Raw genomic sequence first — 25,350 nt, forward strand, 5'->3', positions numbered from 1 at the left:
GTCCAGGGACTAAATGTGGTAATTCTTTTATACTAGTACAGTTCTGAGATTAAAAAGAATGTACAATAAATATTGATTTATTTCTCAAATTAAACTATTAGCTTACAAATTTAATAAAAACTTTAGGAGTCAGGGAATGCCTGGATGGCTCAGTCGGTTAGGTGTCCAACTTTGGCACAGGTCATGATCTCATGATTTGTGGGTTCAAGCTCTGCGATGGCTCTGTGCTGTCAGCACAGAGGAAGTAGGGAGCCTACTTCAAATTCTGTGTCTCCCTATCTCTCTGCCCTTCCCCTGCTCATGCTCTGTCTCTTTGTCTCAAAAATAAACAAAACATAAAAAAAAAAAAAAACCACCCAAAAAACTTTAGGAGTCAGGAGTCCTCTTGTCCTATTATTGCCCTGTAAGGAAAAACGGTTTGATCTGGATATATCCGAAACTATTTGCATATACCCTGAACATGTGACTCAACTGCTATCAGCAATGTGTTTTTCCTCCAAAAGATATCTCCCACATCTTTTGTCTAAATATAAACTCTCAGCACAAGTTTGATCCTAAGGCAACCTCTTTAAGATGTCAAAGTAAAAATATCAAAATTTATTTCACTCTTATGATCAAAGAGAAAAGGTAATCTTGAGGGAGAGATCAAAATTATAAAACCACCACTGCCAAAAACCAAGCAACTAATAAGATATGCCATTAAACACACTACTTGGTTATCCCATTCTTTGGTGAGACAGATCAGTAGCAGCTATTGAATTAAACCAGTTGGAGGGGGAAAAAATGTACATAGAGAAGGAAAATCTATTAACCACAAATTATAATTCTGTGATAACTTTTTATTAATATTAATATTCAAAAATAATCTTGTTATAAACAAAGTTTCAGTGGATTCTTTTAATTTCTTTTTCAGTTTGTTCTTCCAGTAGTGGGGGGGGCGGGGGGGGAGTATGAGGCAGAGAAAAGATAAACAAAGGATACACAAAAGTTGCTAAATAAAAGTTGTCTTTCCTCTCTCCTCTCTCTTCTCTTCCTACATGAAAGGAAAAATGACTGTTGGGCTCCTACACTTAAAAACTTTTGTGTTTACCATAAGAAAAAATATACTCACGATCGTATCTGGGGTAGGTCTGTTTCTATTTTGTGGCCTGTATTTCTAAAAATTTGTATAGCAGCTTCTGCTACCTTGTCATCTTCCATTCTGAGGCACTGTAACAGGGACTCATATGTCTCTGCAGAGTGGAACGAGGTAGGATGTGTGAAAGACAGAACCTGGAGGAACAGATAGAACTTTAGAAGTATAGACAATGGTTTTCATTAAAAGAAAATAATTATTTTATACTCTAAATATAATTCAAAATTATGGGCTGCATATGCTAGCTATACAGAATATTTTATTTCATAGTCTCCTTTGTAATTTGTTGTGTTTAATGACACATTAAAAGAAATACTGTGCAGTAGACTCCAAGAGTGTTGATATATAGCCTTTGCCCTATTTTCTTCTTCACCTCTCAGTCTATTCTGAAACTGGGAATGCAGAAAATATGGCTCTTTTTTTAAGGACTGTGATACTGTGATGTGTACAAAATGTTAAAACAGAGCTTTATTTCAACTGACAAAATAATACTCTAAAAAGAATATTTTAACTGAAATCCATCCAACAAAATGTTTACTTGTCATAACTATAAACAAAGAAGCCATAACTGTCAACTTTTAATCATGATTAAAAACATATACATAACTATTCCCTTACTTATTACTACATAAGTCCCAGTCTATCTAAGGAGTTTACAGCAAGTTGGACATAACATGTCTACAAAGTTTACTTTCCATGAAGTGGAAACAATTTAGTTAGCATAATATCAGAAATAAGGCTAAAAGTGGAGAGGCGTGGACAGGGGATGGAGCATGCAGATTTCATTAACTTTTTCAATAAGCATTTATTTAATAGGTTATAAAGTAAAGAGATGGTCTCATTTGGTGAGATTCTTGCTGATAATATTTAGACAGTATGTTGACATGTTAGTAATAAGTTGATTTAAAAAACCTTGTAAATTTTAAAGAAAAATGGAGGATCAAATTTGAAAAAATGAATCAAACAACCAATGAAAAATGTTTATCTTAAAGATTTCACTCTTAAAACTATTTAAAAATATAAGCTCATTATCAAAAATATAAAATCTTTCTCATGAAGCATCTTATCAAATCTTTACATGAAATTAAATTTGAAACCATTCCAATACAATCCCATCACTCTCTTTTCTATCTAATGTCCATTGCACTGGCTTGTCTCTTCTCCTTTAGTCTATATATTGTAGTGATCTAAATATCTGCCTTCAATTTCCTCTTTACTCTGATGAGAGCTCTGTTAAGTGCTATGCCATACTGAAAGCCAGAATCAAAGACCCTGATAATACCATTCTGCTCCAAGAGCATTCCACAATCTAAAACCAATCCTGTCTCCCATTACTCCCCAAAATAATCTTTTTTTCTAGTTAGGCTAGACTCCCAATATTCCCTAAAATGTGCCAAGAACTACTATCTTTCATGATGCTGTGTTACCCCTAGATTAAGCCATATCTTGTCCACAAAGTCTTGCCTGATCTGGCTCTTACTAATTGCTCTATTCTCTGAATTCTCTGGCATAAGAATATAAATATGAGCAGCAACTGTTTAAAAATTTCCTGATAAGACAGATGCTCTCATAATTCCTGTGAGCAGTCCTACTACTCCAGATGAAAAGACTAGATCATTTAGAATATACTGTCACAAGTACATGTTGTTAAATACATGTATGCAAATGATGAATGAAATAGCAAATCCTCAAAACATTATTTTATATTGTAAAACAATTACATTATTGTAATATAAAAGACATACATTTTTATAAAATATGATTTCTACCACACATGTTTTAATTTTTCAAATAGTTTCCAATGAAATAAAGCCCCACCCTTGCATGTCCTTAGGAGATTCCGAATTAAGACTGTGGAAATTCATGGAGACAGAAATATTTCAAAAGTACCTTAAGAAGTTCAAGTCCTGAACGAATAGCTGTATCTGGACTTACACCCTCCTCCTCATCATCTGCTGTTCCCTCTATTGATTTATTCATCAGTTTTACCAGTGCACTATTAAAACAAGAAAATCTAAATTAGCAACCTTAGTAGATTAGTAATTCCTAATTGTATTGTGGTAGAACACATACGGAATCTAAACATTAGCTACAAGTATGTTCCTGGAGGAAAAAGTTATTTTGAGACTAGGAAAGAAAGTTTATTTATTTTGAAAGAGAGCTTGTGCCTGAGTGGGGAAGGGGCGGAGAGAGAGAGGAAAAGAGAGAATCCAATGGCTTCATCCCACGAACTGTTCAGAGCATTACCCAAGCTGAAATCAAGAGCAGAATGCTTAACAGACTGAGCCACCCTCATTTCATGACTTTTTAAACATTGCTCTCTATTTGACAGCTGAGATTATTTTTATTTCCCCACAACCTCACCCAAACTCCACGTACTGAAAAACAACAAAACTAAAATTAAATGATACCTACTGGAAATATAATTTAACATTGATCTCTATATATAAAGAGACTGTTTACAATTGGAGAAAAACAATAGATGGCAGTTGCTAAATGGACAAATGACAATTCAAAGTAAAAGACAAATACACGGACAAAAGAGTTTAAATTAATCCTTGGTAATTAATTCACGGAGTCAGTAATTCTATTCGTAAAAATTTAGAGAAAAGAAGCAGTTCATTAGAAGCACCCTGTTATATTGATAAACAGATCCATCAATTAGAAAACATTTAATTGTCCAACATTATGAAATTAGTGTTTCAAACATACCTAACCACGACAAAACAGAACATTACTTGTCAATAAAAATCAGACTTGTAGCAACACAGTACTTACATTTATTTATTTTTTAACAAGGTGAACTTTTTTTTACCCAATGTTTCTTTATTCTTGAAAGACAGAGACAGAGCACAAGTGGGGAAGGGGCAGAGAGAGAGGGGGCAACAGAATCCAAAGCAGGCTCCAGGCTCCGAGCTAACTGCACAGAGCCAGACACAGGGCTAGAACTCATGAACCACAAGATCATGACCTGAGATGAAGTTGGACACTTAACTGACGGAGCCACCCAGGCGCCTGTTTTTTGTTTTTAAAAATGTTTATTTATTTTGAAAGAGAGAGAGAGCACGCGTGAGCCCATGCACACACGCAGGGGAGGGGCAGAAAGAGAGGGAGACAGAGGATCCCAAGCAAGCTCATGCTCAGCATGAAGCCTGCCGCAGGGCTTTAACTCACAAACTGTGAGGATCATGACTTGAGCCAAAATTAAAAGTCAGAGGCTTAACCGACTGAGCCATCCAGGCACCCCAACACGGTACTATTTTAGGTAAAAACAAGTATGATTTTTTTTAATCCTTAATTTTTATTTATTTTTAAGTTTAATTAGTTAATTAATTAGTGCAATATTGGTTTCAGTAGAATTCAATGACTCATCACTTACATACAACACTCAGTACTCATCACAACAAACGCCCTTCTTAATACCCAGCACCCATCTAGCCCATCCCCCTACCCATGTCCCTCCATCAGCCTTCAGTTTGCTCTCTATTCTTAGGAGTCTCTTGTGGTTTCCCTTTCTCCGTCTTTTCCGCCCCTTCCCCTATTTTCATCTGTTTTGTTTCTTAAATTCCACATGAGTGAAATTATATATATTTGTCTTTTTCTGATGGACTTATTTCACTTTGCATAATATATTCTAGCTCCATCCATGTCATTGCAATACATGTGACTTTTGGTTTGAGACTGTTTCCTCATCAGTGAACTGAAAAAAAAAATACCTTATTTTGGAGACATTAAATTATTAGAGCAAATGGCCTAGTAAACAGCAAATATTTAACAAATGGGAATTAATCATAATTTTTAGGTTAAAATTTTTCCCTTGGAAAATATGCATTTTTAAATGTTTTTTAAAAATTTATATATTTTTGAGAGACAGAGACAGGACAAGCGGAGGAGGGTCAGAGAGAGAGAGGGAGACACAGAATCGGAAGAGAGGCTCCAGGCTCTGAGCTAGCTGTCAGCACAGAGCTTGATGTGGGGCTTGAACCCACGAACCGCGAGATCATGACCTGAGCTGAAGTCGGACATTTAACTGACTGAGCCACCTAGGTGCCCCAAAATATGCATATTTTAGTCAAACTACTAAAAAAAAATTATGTACAAAATACATAAGGTACACAGATGCATCTTCTATATAATTTAAACCACTTTTAGTACTTTTATTTCTCTTTTAACATTACAAGAATTTAAAAACTTCCTATGTTCAATTGATAAAACATTTTTTTTTGAAAACAAATTAGGAGTGTATATAAACATTAGCTAGGAATATAATTTATATACCATACAACTCACCTATTTAAAATGTATAATTCAGTGGTTTTTAGTGTATATTCACAGGTTCATAATCTAATTTTAGATTTTACCCCATCCCTCAAAAAACCCCTTTTCCAGTAGGAGTCACTGCTATTCACTCGTACCTTCTCTAGCCCTAGTCATTTACTAATCTGCTTTCTGCGGCGGGACATTTGCCTATTCTGAATATTTCATATAAACAGATTCTCATCCATGTTGTACTATGTATTGGCATTTCATTTACTTTAATCCTGAATAATCTTCCAGTATATGCATATAAGAGAGCTTATCTGTTTATCAGTTGATGGACATTTGGGTTGTTTCCTTTTTTTTTTTTTTTTTTTTTGCTATTATGAATAATGTTTCTGTAAACATTCATATCTAGGTATGGACATATATTTTCACTTCTCTTGGGCATATATTTAGGAGTGGAATTGCTGGGTCATATAGTAACTCTGTTTTTTTAAAAAAATATTTATTTTTTAAAGTGTATTTATTTTGAGAGAGACAGAGAGCGAGAGTAAGTGGGGAAGGAGCAGAGAGAAGGAGAGAGAGAATCTCAAGCAATCTCTGTGTTGTCAGCACAAAGCACAATGTGGGGCCTGAACCCTCAAACTGTGAGATCATAACCAGAGCTGAGATCAAGAGTTGGACACTTAACCAACTGAGCCACCCAGGCACCACAAATGTTTATTTTTGAAAGAGAGAGAAAGAGCACAAGTGCGCGTGAGTGGGTGCCAAGTGCTCACAAGTCGGGGTAGGGCAGACAGAGAGGGGGACAGAGGATCCAAAGTGGGCTTGGCACTGACAGCAGAGAGCCGGATACAGGGTTCTAACTCACAAACTGCGAGATCACAACCTGAGCCAAAGTCAGACACTTAACCGAATGAAACACTCAGGCACCCCTCTATGTTTTAACTCATTAAGGAACTGCCTAACTCTTTTCCAAAGAAGCTCCATCATTTTACATTCCCACCAGCAGTATATGAGGGTAACAATTTCCCGGTGTCTTCTCCAACTCACCTTTTTTATTATAGCCCTACTAGTGGGTATAAAGTGGTACTTCACTGTGAATATATATATATCTAAAAACATTCCCATCTCCCCAAAAAACTGCCTTATGCTCCCCTGTGTGGTCAATCTCTTTTCCACACCAGCAATCACTGATCTGGCTTCTGCCACTATAATTTTACCTTTTCTAGAATTTCACATATTTTGTGTTTGACATCTTTTATGTGACATAATTCTCTGGAGATTCCTCCACATTGTTGTGTAGAATCAGTAGTTTGTTCTATTGCTGAGAAGTATTACATTGCATGGATTTATCACAGTATGTCTGTCTAATTACCAACAGATGAACTTGGAGGGTATTCTAGTTTAAAGATATAAATAAAGCTGCTACAAGCAAGGTTTAAGTCTTTAGGAGTTATGCTTTATTTTTTTTTTGTAGGCAAATATGTAGTATTGGGATTCCTGAGTTGTACAGTAATATTATATGTACACTTAATGTTATAACAAACTATCTCCTATATCAACACTTGGTTTAGTCAGTCTAAAATCTCATCAATACTTGGTTATGGACAATATCTTTAATTTTATCCATTCAAATGACTATGCAGTGGTACTTCTCACTGCAATCTGAAATTATATTTCCTTAATGGGTAATAATGTTGACTGTCTTTTCCTGTGCTTATTTCCTACTTGTATATCTTATTTGGTGAAGTCTGTTCAAATCTTCTGTCCACTTTTTTTAAACTGGATCGTTTACTGAGCAGGATGCTTAACTGGCTGTGTCACCCAGGTGCTCCATCACTGTTTGTGCTTTTTATGTCCTATTTTTTTTTAAATTCCTGAGAGAGAGAGAGAGAGAGAGAGAGAGAGAGAGAGAGAGAGAGAGAAAGAGAGACAGAGACAGACATACAGACAGATGGCATGAACAGGGGAGGGTCAGAGAGAGAGGAGACACAGAATCTGAAACAGGGTCCACACTCTGAGGTAGCTGTCAGCACAGAGCCTGACATGGGGTTTGAACCCATGAACCGTGAGGTCATGACCTGAGCCAAAGCTGAACGCTTAACCGACAGAGCCACCCAGGTGCCCCTTTATGTCCTATTTAAGTAAGATACCTTGTTTACCCAGTATTTTGCTCTAGAAGTTTTAGCTCTGACATATATTAAAAAAAAAAAAAAAAAAAGTTATTTCCAATTTGAGAAGGATATTCTGACTTGTGCTTTCTATTTGGAGGAAATCCTACAAAATCGTAAATGAATTTAACAAGATTACAAATATATTTGAAAAGATTTATGAATGTATCTGATTATTTATAAGAAGTCATACATGCTTTTATTTAGTAAGTATTAACTGACCATCTATTATGGGCCAAGTCTTAGGGTCTATCCTGGAATTACAGTGCAAAGCAAGACAGGCATAATCTCTGTTTTCATTATAATGTGGATGGATCACCATTATGAGTCAAGAAGCTATCTAAGAGACAGACCCAAGTCTTTAATCCAGGAATGTAGTCCTTTCTCTTATAAAAGTATTTTCATTTCTAAATTAGAGAAATAATACTCCATGTGCTTCACAGGGGTATCATGAAGCAGAAGATTATCACCAATTCAAATGCCTGTTCAAAGCTGCTTGGGAAGTCTTCTATGTGTCCCTTTCTCTTTATACTGTATAACAACTGTTATAAATCTTCACCATTCTAATTCAGGTTTAATTCTTCCACTGAGCAGACTACCTACATTACTATTAACCTAACAGAAAATAATGGAGGCCTTGAGTGAAAACTAATTTTCTATACCCTATCTTCTAAATTCTTCTACAGGGCTCCTGGGTGGCTCAGTCGGTTAAGTGTCTGACTTTGGCTCAGGTCATGATCTCTCACGGTTCGTGGGTTCGAGCCCCACATCAGGCTCTGTGCTGACAGCTAGCTCAGAGCCTGGAGCCTATTTCAGATTCTGTATCTCCTTCTCTCTCTGACCCTCCCCTGCTCATGCTATCTGTCTCTCTCTTTCTCAGAAATAAATAAAACATTAAACATTTTATTTTTAAAAAATTCCTCTAATTTGTATCATTTTTTCATGTCATGGGGAAGATTTCCTTCTTCCTGTTATCTTCTTTAGGAATGTTGCATTATCATACTTCTATGATATTCCTCCCCCCATCTTCAACCTCTTCTTTTCTATTAGCACCTCTCAAAGATATTTAAATACTCAAAATTTCTTAATTAAAAACAACAAAAGACCCTTCCTCAGGCTTATTCTCTTTCCATTATCTCATTTTTCTCTTCAACTTTTTATAGCTAAACTGTCCACTGTGGCTGTCCTACATCCCAATTTATCTCCTAAAGCAGAGTTTGGAAGTGTGACAAGGTATTTATCCCTTGGATTTTCTCCTACCTCAAGGCTGCAGACTGGAACCTACTGGGATCCTGTTGAGCTAAGTCAATCACCTCTGGGCTTGAGCAGTCTTCTCTGCTCAGTTTTTATCACTTTCTCTGTGTACCATGATGTGGATGTTGGGAAGGACTATCTTATGCTCTTGTCAATCCTTGGTAAACTGGTTTTGCCCTTGATACTGCAAAGAAACTTTCCTGGCCATTGTGACATTTCTCCTTTTTCTGAATCCAATGGATGCTTTTTAGTATCTATTTTACTTCTGGTTAGCATCTGACCTCTCCACCGCTTAGACCCTCTTTGGCTTCTGTATTACCACTCTTTCCTGATTTTCCACTTTTGACTATGCCTCCTTAAAATTTTTTTTTAATTGAAGAATTGACATATAATCTTATATTAGTTTCAGGGATAGAGCAGGTGATTTGATATTTATAAACTATGAAATGGTCACAATAAGTCTAGTTACCATCTGTCACCCTACCATGTTGTTAAAAATTAAAAAATCTTTTTCCTTTTACATTTATTTTATTCTTGAGAGACAGAGAGAGAGAGCACGAACAGGGGAGGGGCAGAGAGAGGAGACACAAAATCCAAAGCAGGCTCCAGGCTCTGAGCAAGCTGTCAGCACAGAGCCTGACGTGGGGCCCAAACCCACAAACTGTGAGATCAGGACCTGCACTGAAGTCGGACGCTCAGGTGACTGAGCCACCCAGGTGCCCCCCAAATTTTTTAAACTTAATGAATTCCTTATCTTCTGCCAACCTCTTAATTAATTTTTCTTAGGATTCAGTCCTCAACCTTTTTCTTTTAAAATTTTACCCTCTCCCTGAGGAGAGTAAAATTTTACTCCTCTCTCCCATTATTACAATCACTACTCCACTTTCAACCACTATCTATAAGGAAATAACTGGAGCATGTATATTTGTATAAGCACAAGTCTGGGGAAAATATACTAAAGAAAAATTGGTTATATCTAGGATGGTTTTCTACTATCCTTATGCCTTTCTTCCAAAATCCTTCATTATGGTTAAAGTACATGCAATTTTGTAACTACCTCTTGATTCCCTGTGCCTTTGTTTTGTCTATTTTTTCCTCCTAGAATAGCTACTAATATTCATTTGGTAATTACTATGTGCAAGGCACTGTACTAAGTGTTTTTATATCCATGTTATTTAAGCCTCTCAACAATTCCAGTTATTTTATTGCAGTGTATTGTTACTGTATTGTAACGTGTTATTATCCTTATTTTAAAGGTAAGAAAATTACAGCTCAGAGCAGCTTAAATAATCTACCCAAGGACACAGGGCCAGTGGCCTGGACTATTCTTCCCCTGCAATCTCTACCTGGCTACTCTCCATAATTCCTACTCATCTTTCACTACCCATTTTACTTGTGATCTACTTAAGAGCCTGCTCTAACAACAAATCCTTCCCACATAATTTGGGTTATATAACCACCCTTCCCCAGTTACCCAATATATTTTACAAATTGTTCCATTAAATGTACGTTAAATGAAGAAATAAACCCTCTATTTGCCAAAAGTCCATGAAGATTTGGTTACACAGAAAAAATATTATGTGACATATATTTCTCATTAAAATTAATAAATTAGAATTTTGAATAAAAGTAGTCTCTAAGAAACCCTAACCATAAAAATAAGTTGATCTCTCTGAGCCCAAACACCGTTACTGAAAAAACTGAGTTTTTGGTCTTTTAAGATTGGAGATCAAGCACTAGCTTACTTAATTTACTAAAGTAATGAAACCCTTTGAAGCCTCATGGAGACAAACAGCAAATGCCATTGTATGTCTCTTTCAAAGTGAATATGCAAAGGCAAGAGTACTATCTACATGTACTATATCCTTGATTTACCTCATTAAGATCAAATGGCATAGAGGAAAGGACACTGACATAAAAAATTATATATTTATATACAAAAAATAAATTTATTGTATAAATAAATGGTACAGCCACTGTGGAAAATATGGACGTTCCTCAAACAAATTCAAAATAGAAATATATGATCCAGTAATTCCACTACTGGGTATTTACCCAAAGAAAATGAAAATGCTAATTTGAAAAGATAATATGCACCCCTATGTTTACTGCAGCATTATTTATAATAGTCAAGACAAGGAAGCAACCTAAGTGTCCAATGATAGGTGAATGGATAAAGACGTGGTGTGTGTATGTATATACGCATGTATGTGCACCCACACACACAGGAATATTATGCAGCCATAAAAAGGGACGAGGTCTTGTCATTTGCAACCACATGGACAGACCTAGAGGATATTATGCTAAATGAAATAAGTCAGAGAAAGACAAATACCATATGATTTACTCATATGTGGAATCTAAAAAAAACAAATGAATAAACTAAAAGCAGAATCAGACCTATAAATACAGAGAAATGATAGCTGCCAGAGGGAAGGGGGCTGGAGGGATAGGCAATAGGGGTGAAGAAGAATGGGAGATAAAGGCTTCTAGCTTTGGAATAAGTCATTGGAATAAAGGTACAGCACAGGGGATATAATTAATGCTACTGTAATAGTGTTGTACAGTGACAGATTGTAACTATATTTGTGGCAAGCCATAGCATAAGGTATAGAGATGCCAAATCACTATGCTGTACACCTGAAACTAATTAACACGGTGTCTGAAATATACCCACATAAAAAAAAAATTAAAACGGGGTGCTTGGGTGACTCAGTAGGTTAAGCGTCCAACTCTTGATCTCAGCTCAGGACTCGACCTCAGGGCTGTAGGTTCAAGCCCCTATGTTGTACACCTGAAATTAATGTAACATTTTGTTTAACTATACCCAAAACAAAACAAAAAAACAAAAACAAACAAAACTACAACAGGGGTGCCTGGGTGGCTCAGTTGGTTAAATGTCTGACTCTTGATCTCAATGCAGGTCTTGACTTGGGGTTGTGGACTCAAGCCCTGCACTGGGCTTTGCACTGGGTGAGAAGCCAATTAAAAAATAAATAAATAAAAATAAATTTAAAACATTAAAGGAAAATTACTGCCATCCTTTGGAAAAATTAAGTAAATCTATGGTTTCTGTCATTACCTAGCTATGAACAAACCACTTACTCTCTAAAAACCTTACTTTTCTTATTTGCAAGTAAGGATACTAAATAATGAGGAAATCTTAGTCAAAAAGAAAAAAAGTAGGGGCACCTGAGTGGCTCAGCTGGTTAAGCTCCAACTCCTGATTTTGGCTCAGGTCATGATCTTGTGGTTGGTGAGTTTGAGCCCCGTATGAAGCTCTCTGCTGTCAGCGCAGAGTCCACTTCGGATCCTCTGTCTGCCTCTTTTTGCATCTACCTCACTCACTCTCTCTCTCTCTCAAAAATAAACAAACATTAAAAAAAAAAAAAAAAAAAGAAGGGGCGCCTGGGTGGCTCAGCTGGTTAAGCGTCCAACTTTGGCTGGGTCACGATCTCACGGTTTGTGGGCTTAAGCCCCGCGTCGAGCTCTGTGCTGACAGCCAGCTCAGAGCCTGGAGCCTGCTTCAGATTTTGTGTCTCCCTCTCTCTCTGACCCTCCCTTGCTCATGCTGTCTCTCTCTCTCTCTCTCTCAGGAAAAAAAAAAAAAAAAGACGACGACGACGACAGATACTGGTGTTATGAGCTGAACTGTGTATCCCCAAATTCACAAGTTGAAGTCTAATATCCAGTATCTAATAACGTGATTGTATTTGAACATAGGGCTTTACAAGAGATAATTAAGGTAAAATGAGGTGAAATGTGTGGGTCGTTATCCAATATAATTATTATTTTCTATGAAGAAAAGATTAGAACACAGATAAGGTAAAACCCTGTAAGGAGACAGTGAGAAGGAGGCCATCTGCAAGTCAAGAAGAGACACTTCAGAAGAAATCAAACTTGATGGCACTTTGATCTTTGACCTCTAGCCTCCAGAACTGTGAGAAAATTAATTTCTGTTGTTAAAGTCACTCAGTCTGTGGTATTTTGTTATGGCAGCCCTAGAAAACTAATACAATTGGCATTTTAATACAACTAAAGCAGTAATTCACATAGGGTGAAATAACTAATTGCCAGAATCAGGTCTCAAGGCTGTTTAAAACAAAAAAATAAAGGTCGCCTGGGTGGCTAAGTTGGTTAAGTGTCCAACTTCAGCTCAGGTCATGATCTTGTGGTTCAGGAGTTTGAGTCCTGCGTTGGGATCGGTGTTAACAGCTTGCAGACTGGAGCCTGCTTCAGCTTCTGTGTCTCCCTCTTTCTTTCTGCCCCTCCCTCAACCACTCTCTCTTTCTCTCAAAAATAAAAAAACATTAAAAAAGAGAGAGAGAGAACCAATAAAAACAAAACAACAAAACAGACAGAGAGAGAACCAGTAAGTACTATATAGTAACCCAACATGAAAAGGGAAGATATATAGCTTGTCTACTGGAAAAATGACTAGTGCCAGGAAAAAGTATTCACAGAAATTTACAACCGAAATCATCAGAAACAATGGAAATGCATGTAATTATGGAAAACAATTAAAAAAATAGCTGTCAGTATCTATTATGCCAGGCTGCTTAGTTTTATGTTATCTCTAATTTTCACAATCATATGACAAAGAGATGTTATACACATATTAAAGTTAAAAATAAAATGAAAAACTCAAGACTACCAGGTTTCTTCCAAAGACACAAAACTGGTATGTAGCAGACACATGTTGTGACTGTTTTAGTCTAATGGCAACTTATTCTCTTTTCAAAATACTATTCTGTTTTCACATATCTCAACTGAACAATGATAACAATACATACTACAGGAATGTTGTGTGGACATCAAAATGGTTAAGAAAACTCAAAGACTGATTGACAGCCTATAGATTTAAAAGTTTCTTCTTTTTCCATTTTTAGTGTTCTACGGTTTTCTTTAATGAACACATACAGGCTAAGAATAAAACACGAGAACTATAAAAGAAAATTAAAATCACTGAAGTAAGCCAAAGACTCAAAAATGAGTAGGCCCTTCTTTCAATTTGAATGATATATTAAAAAGGTATACAGTTAAACATTTTAGGTTTTCTTAGGGACCCAGGATTTAAACTTACCACACAGTGGTTTCAGATCATATTCTATTTTTGAATGAATAAATTTCCTGGCTTACCTTATGGCTTCTGAATCAATGTGCACAGGTGCAATTCTTTCCAACAGAAATTTGACCATCTCTAGAAAAGGGTTTGTCGGCTGCTTAGGATTTGCAAGTTTTCGAGCTATTTCTCTCTATAGAAAGGAAAGATTTTACCATAAGTATGATTCACTTTCATATTTTTCAAAATAAAAATGATTATAGGTATCAAAAGCATTTAAAGATTCAAAACCAGCAGGTCTGCTTTAGACCTAAATTTCTGCTTTAGACCCTGACTAAAATTATATACTCATTAGGTTATCATTGCAAAATCTGGACTGTGGAGGACAGAAAGGGGATGACATATGCCTTTTGTCTCATATTTCTCCCATGAAATTACTCCTTACTAAACAATCCTTTCTAATGCTTTTTCAAAAAGTTAACAATACATTCATGGATATGATTTATTAGCTTATTTTGTAATTTGACAGAATATTATGTTTTATTTTAAGTTAATGATGTGTCTTTTTAAAGAGGGAGAGATTCATAAGTATGTAATTAATTATAAGATTTTTTAGTTCTGGATAACATAGATGATTCCAAAGATGGTGGCAATACATAAAACAGTTCCTACAAAGAAAACACATTACTGCCGGAGTTTCTAAAGAATATACTGGGACTTAATTATTAGAGACGTTGATTTTCCCAAAGACAAGGTTAAATTCACAAAGTGCTAGGACTAGGGGAAGAAGTTTAATCACAACGCAGCTAACTGAGTATTTCTGATGAGTAAATGTACATTTTGGGTGAAAAGATAACGTGTATTAAAAGTACTTTCCAAACTATAAAGTAGTAACAAATAATAGTCACTTTATATGCTTTTTTCCCATGGAAAATATATATTTAGGGGGACAAGGGAGAAAGGAAAAAATTTCTATAGTAATTTCAGTGATACCTTGACTTAATTTTATAAAGACAATATTAAATTGGATACCCTCCATGTTTGTCATTAGAGTGTAAGTCTCAGGAAAACTGATTAGTTATAAGAGATACTTGGTTTATTTTGCAAGCTGTAATTAACTTAGTAAGATTTCAGCATTTGAGAAAATAAAAATATTTTAGTCAGTGCTCAGTCTTTATATACTTTGCTGTAACCCACAGGTATACATTTTAAATCTGAATTTAAATTCTATCTTTTGAAATCAAATTTGTTTTGTGCAGGTCTCCCCAAAAGGGGACTTCTTTTTATCCCTAGCATAAAATTTAATTGCTTTAAATTAAGATAATGTCAATGATCACTTAGTAACAAATAAATCTACTGGGAAATTGCTAGGCAAACTCTACTAGTCAGTACTTTGGAATATGTTACTAAAAAAGTAAAAAACTAGGCACCAGGAGAGACAGTGATGGTACTAGCCACAAGCATAGAAAAAGGAAATGCTAAATGGAACAAAAATAATTCACAATTATATAAACCCAGTAATAATATATAATATATACCTATGTACATAAACAATACTAGATACAATTAATTTTTAAAACCTAATGTTTTTATATTCCAATATAATCTTACATTAAGTAATCCCTCATAACAATATTTTATGTATGTAATACTTACTCTCTAACAATTATTGTATATGATAGTCTTAAGTGATACTGGACATATGCAGCAAGCCAAATTAGTTTGTGGCAAGAACCAACTAGTTTGTAGCAACAAATAAACAGTTTGTTTTCTTTATGCAATTAAGGAAAAAAAATACCCACACATACTTCCAGTGCACAAACAGAAACATCTAAGACAAAAAAGAAATTTCATAACTGACAAAGCTTCAAACAGAAGTAATCATATGTAATCATTTTAGGAAATGACAGCAGAAAAAAATAAATAAAATGAATCTTTCTGCATCTCTGACAGTGTTTCCAAAATTTCTCATCAACTATGCCGACACTGCAGATTGATACTACTATTGATACATATTTACTAGTTGTAGAAATTGTTCTGTATATTAAGCACTCTTAAAGAATATCAAATAGTCCCTATTCTCAAAAAGCTTATAATTTATTAATCCTATTATTGCAAAACTAAGAGCTTAAAAATTCTGCATTTATATATCTCCTTTGTTTTTCACACTTTTTCTCATTTTGACAATAAAAAAATTTTTTTTAAAAAAATTGTACTCTTTCACATACACAGTATTTCCTCTCATATACTTTGATGTTTTCCTAATCAAAATGTCTCCTAAGAGGATTTAACATTATCAATAATTTTCATAGCTAGAATCAGTAAACTAGATAAAGTAATTTTCCACAAGAAGTGGTTTTTAAAGGTTTAACTTTCATGTTACAGTGACCTGTTCTTTTCAGTTCCTAAACACAATTCCAATGTGGGGGGGGCAGGTCAGGTTGGGGCGAGGACTTCCCCAACCAAGAAGCAATTCTCCAAACATCAGTAAGGTATCCTACAATTCAATTCAATTCTGATACTGTCTATCCAAGATAACATCCATTCCCACAGGTTAAGGGTTCAGACTTAAGGGACTGTCTCCCACCTCTGTCCCCACCCCTCACCAGGTGTAAGCCCAGGTTGTTACCTATACTCTGACTTACTGCCTGTAAATCTTATTTCCCATACATAACCCCCTCCTTCCATGGGTCTGATTAACTTGCTAGAAGTGGCTCACAGAACTCAGAGCAATATTTACTTACCAGATTATTGGTTTATTATAAAAGGATATATAATTAAGGAACAGCCAGATGGAAGAGATGCATAGGGCGAAGTATGTGGAAAGGACAAAGAGCTTCCATTTCTTCTGTGAGTCTGCCACTCTCCCCAAATCTCTACATGTCCACCAACCCAGAAGCTCTCTGAATTTTGTCTTTTTTAGTTTTTATGGAGGCTTTATTACATAGGTTTGACTGATCAAATCATTGGCCATTGGTGATTGAACTCAATTTTCAACCCCTCTCCTCTCCCCAGAGGTCAGAGGGTAGGGCTGAAAGTTCCAATCCTCTAATCATGTAATTGGTTCCACAGGCATCCGGTCCTCATCCTTAGGCCAAGTTCCTAAAGGTACCTTATTAACATAACCAAAGACACTGATGTGGCTTTCTGTACTTTGGAAATTTAAAGGGTTTTAGTTCTGTGCCAAAAATGGGGGACAAAGATCAAATATGTGGTTACCATAAATCACATCACCCCTGTATGTACATCATTCCAACTATAGACAGATTAAATTAAAAGAAAACAGGAAACATTTGATTACTATTACTAAATAGCATACATTAGCATCTCTCTCCCTTTTCATTCTTTTCTTTACCTCCTCCAGGAACTATACCAACCAGTCTTGAATTCGACTTCTAAACACAACTGCTGAGAAGCCACACACTGTTATCTTTTCTGATCCCTCAAATACCTTCTCCAATATCCAGTTACTCAGGCTAGAAATACAGCAATCATTCTTGATGTAGTGGTCTAATCCCTACTTACATACTTTTAAGATTCAATCTGGCAATCGCTTATTCTAGAATAAGCTATTCCAATTTCCATCCTGGCCTGGAATGGGAGCTGTTCTTTTGTGTTACAAAGGACAGGATTCTATCAGAACACTTACCACGTTGTATTCTCTACTGAAATATTTGCCTGTCTCTGTCACCTAAACTGCAACCTCAGTGAGAGACTATGTATAATACAATTCACTAAATTATGCAGTGAATTATAATGGTGTAGACTTGATCAAGGGACAACCCAAAATTTGGCCTTCAGAAGATACAATGCATATTTTGATAACCCTGTAGAGAAGGGTTTTTAAGGTGTGTACTCTAACAGAATCACTTGAGACCCTTAAAAACATAGAGAGTCATGGTCCCTCTCTACTTATTTAAAGAATTGCTAGTGTGTCATGTATATGTAGTATGACAAAAATTATCATTTATTTACATCTTACAGGGCAGTGCAAGGGGTCTTACATTAGGCCACACACAAAATTTCATCTTTTTTTTAAAGCAACTCTTTAAAAAAAATTTTTTTTATTGTCTTTATTTTGAGAGACAGGGCAGGGGAGGGGCAGAGAGAGAAGGAGACACAGAATCTGAAGCAGGCTCCAGGCTCTGAGCTAGCTGTCAGCACAGAGCCCGACACGGGGCTCAAACCCATGGACTGTGAGATCATGACCTGAGCTGAAGTCGGACGCTTAACCAACTGAGCCACCCAGGCGGCCCAAAATTTCATTTTATCTTATTCTAACAATTTCATGAGGTTGATAATATTTATAGATGAAGAAAAGGAGGCTCAGAAATACTGAGTAACTCACTTAACAGTCACAGTGGTAGTAAACGGTACAGCTGGAATTCAAACCTAGGACTGTCTCAAATGCTCCATTAATAAGCTTCCTAGAAAATCTTGAAATTTAGGAACTATGGTCATAGGGAGATGCTAGAGCATCAAAAAGCAAGCAGAGCTCATGCTATGGCAATGATCCTTCTATAGAACAAAGGTGTGAAGACTTAAAAAGTACAGTCCAAACGGAAAGCAAATCTAAAGAGCATATACTACAATACCACTGCTCATCCTCTCTCACTACAGTATCATGTATGTATGTATTAAGCCATAGTATGGGTCTGTTATTTCTTGCTCAAAGCATTAGATCTCCATTCCTACAAAACTCTTGTTACGGAGTAATGTTCACTTCTTGAAATGAAGTGATTGTCATTTAGAATAAAAAAACAAAGTGGTGCTATATACACATTGGCAGCGGATAGAGAGGAATTCTCAGAGATAAGAATGAAAACTACATAGAATGACAGAAACTAAATTTTGTTTGTATATTTATTTCTTCTTTATTCTTTTCTTCTACTTCAGAATGAAAGCAGGAGGAAAAAAAGAATGTGATAATAGAAGACATATATAACTAATATCAGTAACCCTTGGGGAGAAGAACAAAAGGATATAAATATTCTGGAAAATGGCAAAAACTGACAGTGGTGTTTTCCTGCATGTTTAAAGAGTATTATAAGTCTTATTTTATACTCAATATACAGATAAGTCAGATAATGTGCTTAGAGAATACACAGTGCTCATGTAAAATCAAGAAAGGAAATTACTGCAAAACCATTCACCAAAGAAAACAAACTAAAAAATGTGAAGAGTAGAAATGTTTTCTTCTAGAAGAGCTATTCTATAGACCATTACTTAAAATATCTTCAGAATAATCTCCCCTCCAAAAAAGTATCATTACTTTGCTCTTTCTAGTGCAACTGCAGTCCTCATCTCTACTTCCCTGGTTGCTAAAATCAGAAGCACTGACTGGCTACACTGCATGGCTGTGGTATTCATCCTGAGATATTTTGGTTAAAAACATCTGTTTTGCAGATACTTTTTGGATTTAGAAACTCTTAAATATTTATGGTCTGACAAATAGTAGGAATTCATGTTATTGCCATTTTTTCAAACTCAAGCTTAAGTTCTGTTTTTTTCTCAGACCAAAAACACCACTTGACTGTTCTTTCTCAAGGTCAACATTTGTTGAGCAGTACTCATTTGAATGGGCTCTTCTGCAAACGATGGAATGTACAGAAAGAATACTATTGTGGACTTATGGGATCTAGACTCTACCTGAAACTTAGCCACTATCACCAGATGTAAAATAGTGGATGAGAAACTTTAAAATTCAGTGTCTTTATTTGTAAAATGAAATGCTAAAATCAACTATTTTTAAGGCCTTTTCAAGCTATTTCATTCTATGAGCCAATCATATTAGTTGACGTCCTACAGGACACAGCACTCTGGAACTAGACTTCTAAATCCCAAAGAAATAAATGAAACTTTAAATGTTTTCGGCAAACCACTCAGTTCAGAAGTGCAAAGGTTGAGGTAGTCTGGGTGGTTGGTATATCCATATCCCTAGGCCCTAAAGAAGAGTCCACTGTTCTCTTGTCTAACTTAACTTCCCCTCATCTCTTCCTAATTCCTGGTCTCTTTAGATCAACTCAGAGACCCAGTATCTCTAGAATGAATAAAAAATACCTATTCAATGCTCTCATACCATTTTGTATACACATGTATCATAGTCCTCATCCCTTTATTACATAATTATCCCACTCTAACTCTTTCTAGAACAAAGCTAGACATAAATATCTGAAGTAATTTTTTCTCTCATTCATCTCTGTAAGCCTAGTCCCAAACATAACAGTTGTAATATATGTACTATACCACAGAAATACAATTTATTTAAATCCTAAAGGACCATGTATTAGGATACACACATATTCTCTCCCTCTCTCTCGCTAGCGCGCGTGCTCTCTCTCTCTCTCTCTCACACACACTCACACACACACACACACACACACAAACACACACAATCGTTTAACAGTCCTGTGAGGTTTTTAACATATATAGATGAGAAAAATGAGGCTACAAATTATTGAAGAACTTACTAAAGGTCACACTGGTAGTAAATGGTATAGCTGAAATTCAAACACAAAACTCATAAAATGCTGAATAAATGAATGGGTGAAGTTCCTTCCTGATATTTTCAATGAATACTGGTTTTCTATAAAATAAAGAATCCAGAAAAAAAAATAAATAAATAAAATAAAATAAAATAAAGAATCCAGGAATAGAATGAAGACAAAGCCTAAATAGGAAACTACCTTATTTATAAATGGATATATGACAAAGTAACTATCGCCAACTTGTTGACAAGAGTTATTTCCATCCTAATACAGGAATGAAGAAAATGTATGCACACACAAGGATTTAGGAATTCTGTTTACATTAACAAACGTCTATTAAATACAAGGCATACTGTCTTGCTCAATTCCTAGGACCAATCTCCCTGGCTTAGTTCTCTAGTGCTTTTCCTTGAATTTGGCTGAACAATGGTAAGACAACTAAGCGGATCACAGATATACTACTGAGTAATTTAGAGCTCAAAATATAGTTAAATTAACACAAATAACTTATGTAAAGGAGATTCTAATGAAATATAAATTTTAGTAAGCAAAGCTAAAAGCACAAATGTACAAGTATAATTTACTAACCACACAAACATCTGCCTGTTTGCATGAACAGGTTGGACTAATTAATAATTCCAGCTGAGACCGCAATTTCTCATCATCACCAAGAACTTGGTTAAATTTCTTCACAAAATCTTGTGCTTTCCCAGGGTCAGGCAAATTCTCTATAAAAATGGAAGAGAATCAGTATTATAAAAGAAAAACTACTAAACTAAGAGCAAGCTCTCCTAAAAATTATGTAGAGTTATTTTCTTACTTAGTATAAATTGTCCCATTGGGTAAATTATTTGTCTGTTTTGATGTTTATTATATTATATATGGAGTGAATAAACAAACTCACTTGCTATGGTCATCAGTTTTCCAAACATGGCAGAACAGTTAGCCTCTGACTGAAATTTAAAACAAAAAGATATCATATGAGCTAACAAATTTCTGTAAGAAAATCCAAACAGTATTATACATTTTTTTTAAGTTAAAAAATCATCAGCCACTAGAAAATCTATACCATAAGTTAACAAAAAATTGTGGAGTAGCAACCACTATTATGTTGGAAGGAAAGGTGATGTCAAAAGGTAGGTATTTTAAATTAACAAAGGAATATACAATTTCCATAGGGAAAACTTCTTGCCAGAAGACTGAAGATAACAGAAACAATTATCATAACAAAATTACTATGAAACCATACATCAAAGAAAATTAACTAAAAATGTGAAGAGTGGAAAAAAATTCTTCCTGAATAGTTCTATTATCTATTTTATGGCCTATTACTAAAGTAAGTAAATCATGTCCCTTCCAAAAAGTACTTCTGGTGCTCACTTAGGCAGCACATCTACAAAAAGTACTTCTGTATCGTCCAACACAATAAAGTATGAAGTTTGAGTAATTCAGATCAGAAATTGGTAAACTATGGTCCTATGGACCACTTGTTTTCATTAAAGGTTTGCTGAAACATACACTGTTTATTTACATACTGTCTATGACTGCTTTTGCAATTTTATAAAGGCAGAGTTGAGAAGTTCACCAAGACTTTATGGCTGGCAAAGCCTAAATTTTTACAATCTGATCAGTTACAAAAAAAAAAAAAAAAAAAATCTCCCAACCCTTGCTTTAGCATCAACAGATCCTTAAGGGGTCTCTATGACTCCCTAGTTAAGAACACCTATTCCAGCAAACACATTTAGAAATATATTAAGAAATTATTCAAGTTTCTTTCCTCCATCTTCTAGAAGACATTGGGCAGATTTTTTTTTTTTTGTTAATTTGACTTTGGCATATTTCTAGGATTGGCACCAGATCTGATACTACTCTACACTGAAGGACAAAAACATCATGGAGTAAAAAAAATCATGACTTTATATAGAACTTTATCTTGAGGTTTAATTCTAATTATTTGAAAATTGATGAACTATGTATAAACTCTTGGTATCTAAAGTGATAAAGTAGACACCAGTATTTCTTTGCTCATGCTAGAAAATAAAATTTTGTTATATTCATTTACAGTGAAAATTTTGTTTAGAAAACTACAGAAATTGTGCATAACTGACATTTGGAAAACACTCAAAATACTTTTTGCTTGATTCATTATATGTAACTAGAGAAAAACTAAACAATGACCATAAAAAACTATTAATTTAAACAAATCATGAACCTACTGTAGGTTGCTTGTGCAAATCCAACAGTTCTCGTACATGACTTCTAAGCATGTTCTGACACTTCCACATTTCATTGAGAGCTCTGTTGATAAAGTTATAAGCATGAAAAAAAGGTAACATAATATAACAATTCTGATAACTACTCAACTGTACTACTTTTCTTGTTGCCTTGTATAAACACACCATGCTTGTATATCTACCTAAAAATTTAAGCACCAGCACTGACATTTATTTATTAGAATTAAGACAGGTTAAACTTTTTTTTTTTTATAAAGTAACTTTATTTAAAAAAAAATTTTTTTTTTAATTTATTTCTAGGAGAGAGAGAGAGAGAGAGTGTGAGCAGGGGAGGGTCAGAGAGAGAGGGAGTCACAGACTGAAACAGGCTCCAGGCTCTGAGCTGGCAGTCAGCACAGAGCCTGATGCAGGGCTCGAACCCACGAACCGCCAGATCATGACCTAAGCAAAAGTCGGACACTTAACCAACTAAGCCACCCAGGCGCCCCAGGTTAAACTTTTTTTTAAACAACTTATTTATTTGCACGTGCCAAGAGAGAAGGGGATGGGCAGAGAGAGAGGAAAGAGAGAATCCCAATGAGGCTCTGTGCTCCCTGCTCCACTCTGTGAGCACAGAGCCCGATGTGGGGCTCGAACCCACAACCTGGGAGACCATGACCCAAGCCAAAATCAAGACTGATGGCTCATGACTAAGCCACCCAGGCGTCCCAAACAGATTAGTTTAAAATGGTAAATATAAACCTTCTTACGAGAAAAGATACCTGAGAAGTTTAGAAGGATGAATAAGATCTTTCTAGGTAAATGAAGGGACCAAAAGGCTTTCTAAGCAGAGGAAGCTAGAATGTTCTGGCATGAAAGATAAAATGTTATCAAAATGCCTACAACAAAGGAAACAAAAAAATTTACAGATTTGGAACACAGAGCATGAGTGGAGTAGCATCAGGAAGCTGGAACATACTGTAGAAAAGGATCAGGTTGTAAAGGCTGTAGAAATGAACTTCTTAGAAATGATGTAGATTCAAGGAACCAAATTTAACTTGAGTGTGTTTATTCTAGACTCCTTTCTCTCCATGAAAGCAGATTTTCTTCTATCACAAACACAGTCCATAATTCCAGCTGTCTAGGACCTCTGAGGTATTATCTATCTTGGAGTATTGTTTGCCAGTATTCTGAAATATAATCAGAGACTAAACCTTAGGCCAGGAATTTACTACCTAGAGTGAACATTAAGAATCACTCACAAATTAAAAACAAATGATGGCTAATGCCTCTTAATATGATGCACTAAGGATACTACGTTACCTCTGTAGAATTCTTCTGAAAATGTATAAACTCAATCTAATAATGAGGAAACATTAGATGAACCCAAATTAAGGGAGTATTCTACAGAATAACTGGACTGGACTATGCAGTACAAATAGTCATCAAAGTCCTAGAAAACAAAGAGTGAGCGAGCAATGGCTCCAAGTTAAAAGACTAGACATATGACAATCAAATATGCAATCTGTAATCCTAGAAAGGAAAAAAAAATCCATAAAGCACATTATTGAGACAATTGAGGAAATTTAAATACACATTAGATTAGACAATAGTATTGTATCAATGCTAAATCTCTTGATTTGGTAAGAATACTCTGGTTATATCCTGTTCTTAGGCAACGCACACTGAAATATTTAGGGGTAGTGGAATCTAATATCTGCAAATACTCTCAGATGGTTCAGAAGAAAATATTTATGTAAAGATAAAGAAGTATATGCAAATGGCAAATGATTAAGCAAATGATGAATCTGGGTCTAAGGGATATCATAATGCTGTGTACAATTCCTGCAGTCTTTCTTTAAGCTTGAAATTATATGAAAGTTAAAAGACAAATATACAATATATAGTATACACATACTGTAATACACACACACACACACACACACACACGCTGAGGTTCTTTCCAGAAGAACCAGATTTCTCAACAGGACTGGTTTACTTTTTAAAAAGCTTTATTACAGTGGAGTAACCACACAGCCTAGTTGGCCTAGGACAGTTAAAGTTTATGTCAATTGTTTGACCAAAAAATATTAATAGTGCGGTTAAGTCTCAAAAATATCCCAGTTCAGACTACCAATCATATGGTCATTCTACATAGAGGTGATCTAGATATGTTTTCCTGATGAAGCAGTACTTAGTTTTTAGACATAATATTATAAAGCTCCAATAGTGTAATTTAGACTCCAGTCAACTGGCAGGCAAAAGTACTTTTCGACATGGGGATTTCTTTGAATCCCAGAAACTATATATATATAATAGACTCAGTTGCCAAAATACATCTGTGCAAATAGGAATATTTTTGCTTTTAATTTATCTGAACTTCTAACATTTTTCTCTATAAATATTTACCTGAAGTTCTTGATTCAACTAGAAGAAGCAACAACCCCATCAACATCAATTAAATAAGGTGAAGTAATTTTATAAAATCTTTAACTCCAAACATTCATTTAAAAAGTAACTTACTTGACAGCATTTGGATCCAAACTAGCATATAAATAATACAAGCATTTCATTCTCTCTTCTGTTTCCAGGTTGTGGGGGACAAGATACTGAGCAAAGATTTTCTCTACCAACAGTCTATGAAACAAAAAATACCCACCAATAACATAATTATTCTATTTTTTAGAAGCAACAGGCATTTTATATTTTAACCATCTCAGGAAAAAATACCAGATCTATGTGTGCAAACGGTGAGGCCTATGTG

General features: G+C 35.3%; 1 protein-coding gene across 2 annotated transcripts in view; it reads right to left on the reverse strand.

The window, feature by feature from the left end:
• Window positions 1-25,350, reverse strand: part of PDS5A (PDS5 cohesin associated factor A) — a 138,029-nt gene that overhangs the window by 45,314 nt on the left and 67,365 nt on the right. For both annotated transcript variants that reach the window (XM_039226984.1, XM_039226985.1), the window contains exons 13-19: window positions 25,110-25,223; window positions 22,590-22,671; window positions 21,278-21,326; window positions 20,962-21,101; window positions 13,963-14,078; window positions 3,026-3,131; window positions 1,112-1,272 (exon numbers count right to left, since the gene is read on the reverse strand). In XM_039226984.1, the coding sequence (XP_039082915.1) occupies window positions 1,112-1,272; window positions 3,026-3,131; window positions 13,963-14,078; window positions 20,962-21,101; window positions 21,278-21,326; window positions 22,590-22,671; window positions 25,110-25,223 (768 nt within the window). The remainder of the gene's footprint in view (window positions 1-1,111; window positions 1,273-3,025; window positions 3,132-13,962; window positions 14,079-20,961; window positions 21,102-21,277; window positions 21,327-22,589; window positions 22,672-25,109; window positions 25,224-25,350) is intronic.

The sequence above is a fragment of the Hyaena hyaena genome, unplaced genomic scaffold, assembly GCF_003009895.1.
Source record: "Hyaena hyaena isolate Hyena2069 unplaced genomic scaffold, ASM300989v1 scaffold_24, whole genome shotgun sequence".
Classification (NCBI taxonomy): Eukaryota; Metazoa; Chordata; class Mammalia; order Carnivora; family Hyaenidae; genus Hyaena; species Hyaena hyaena.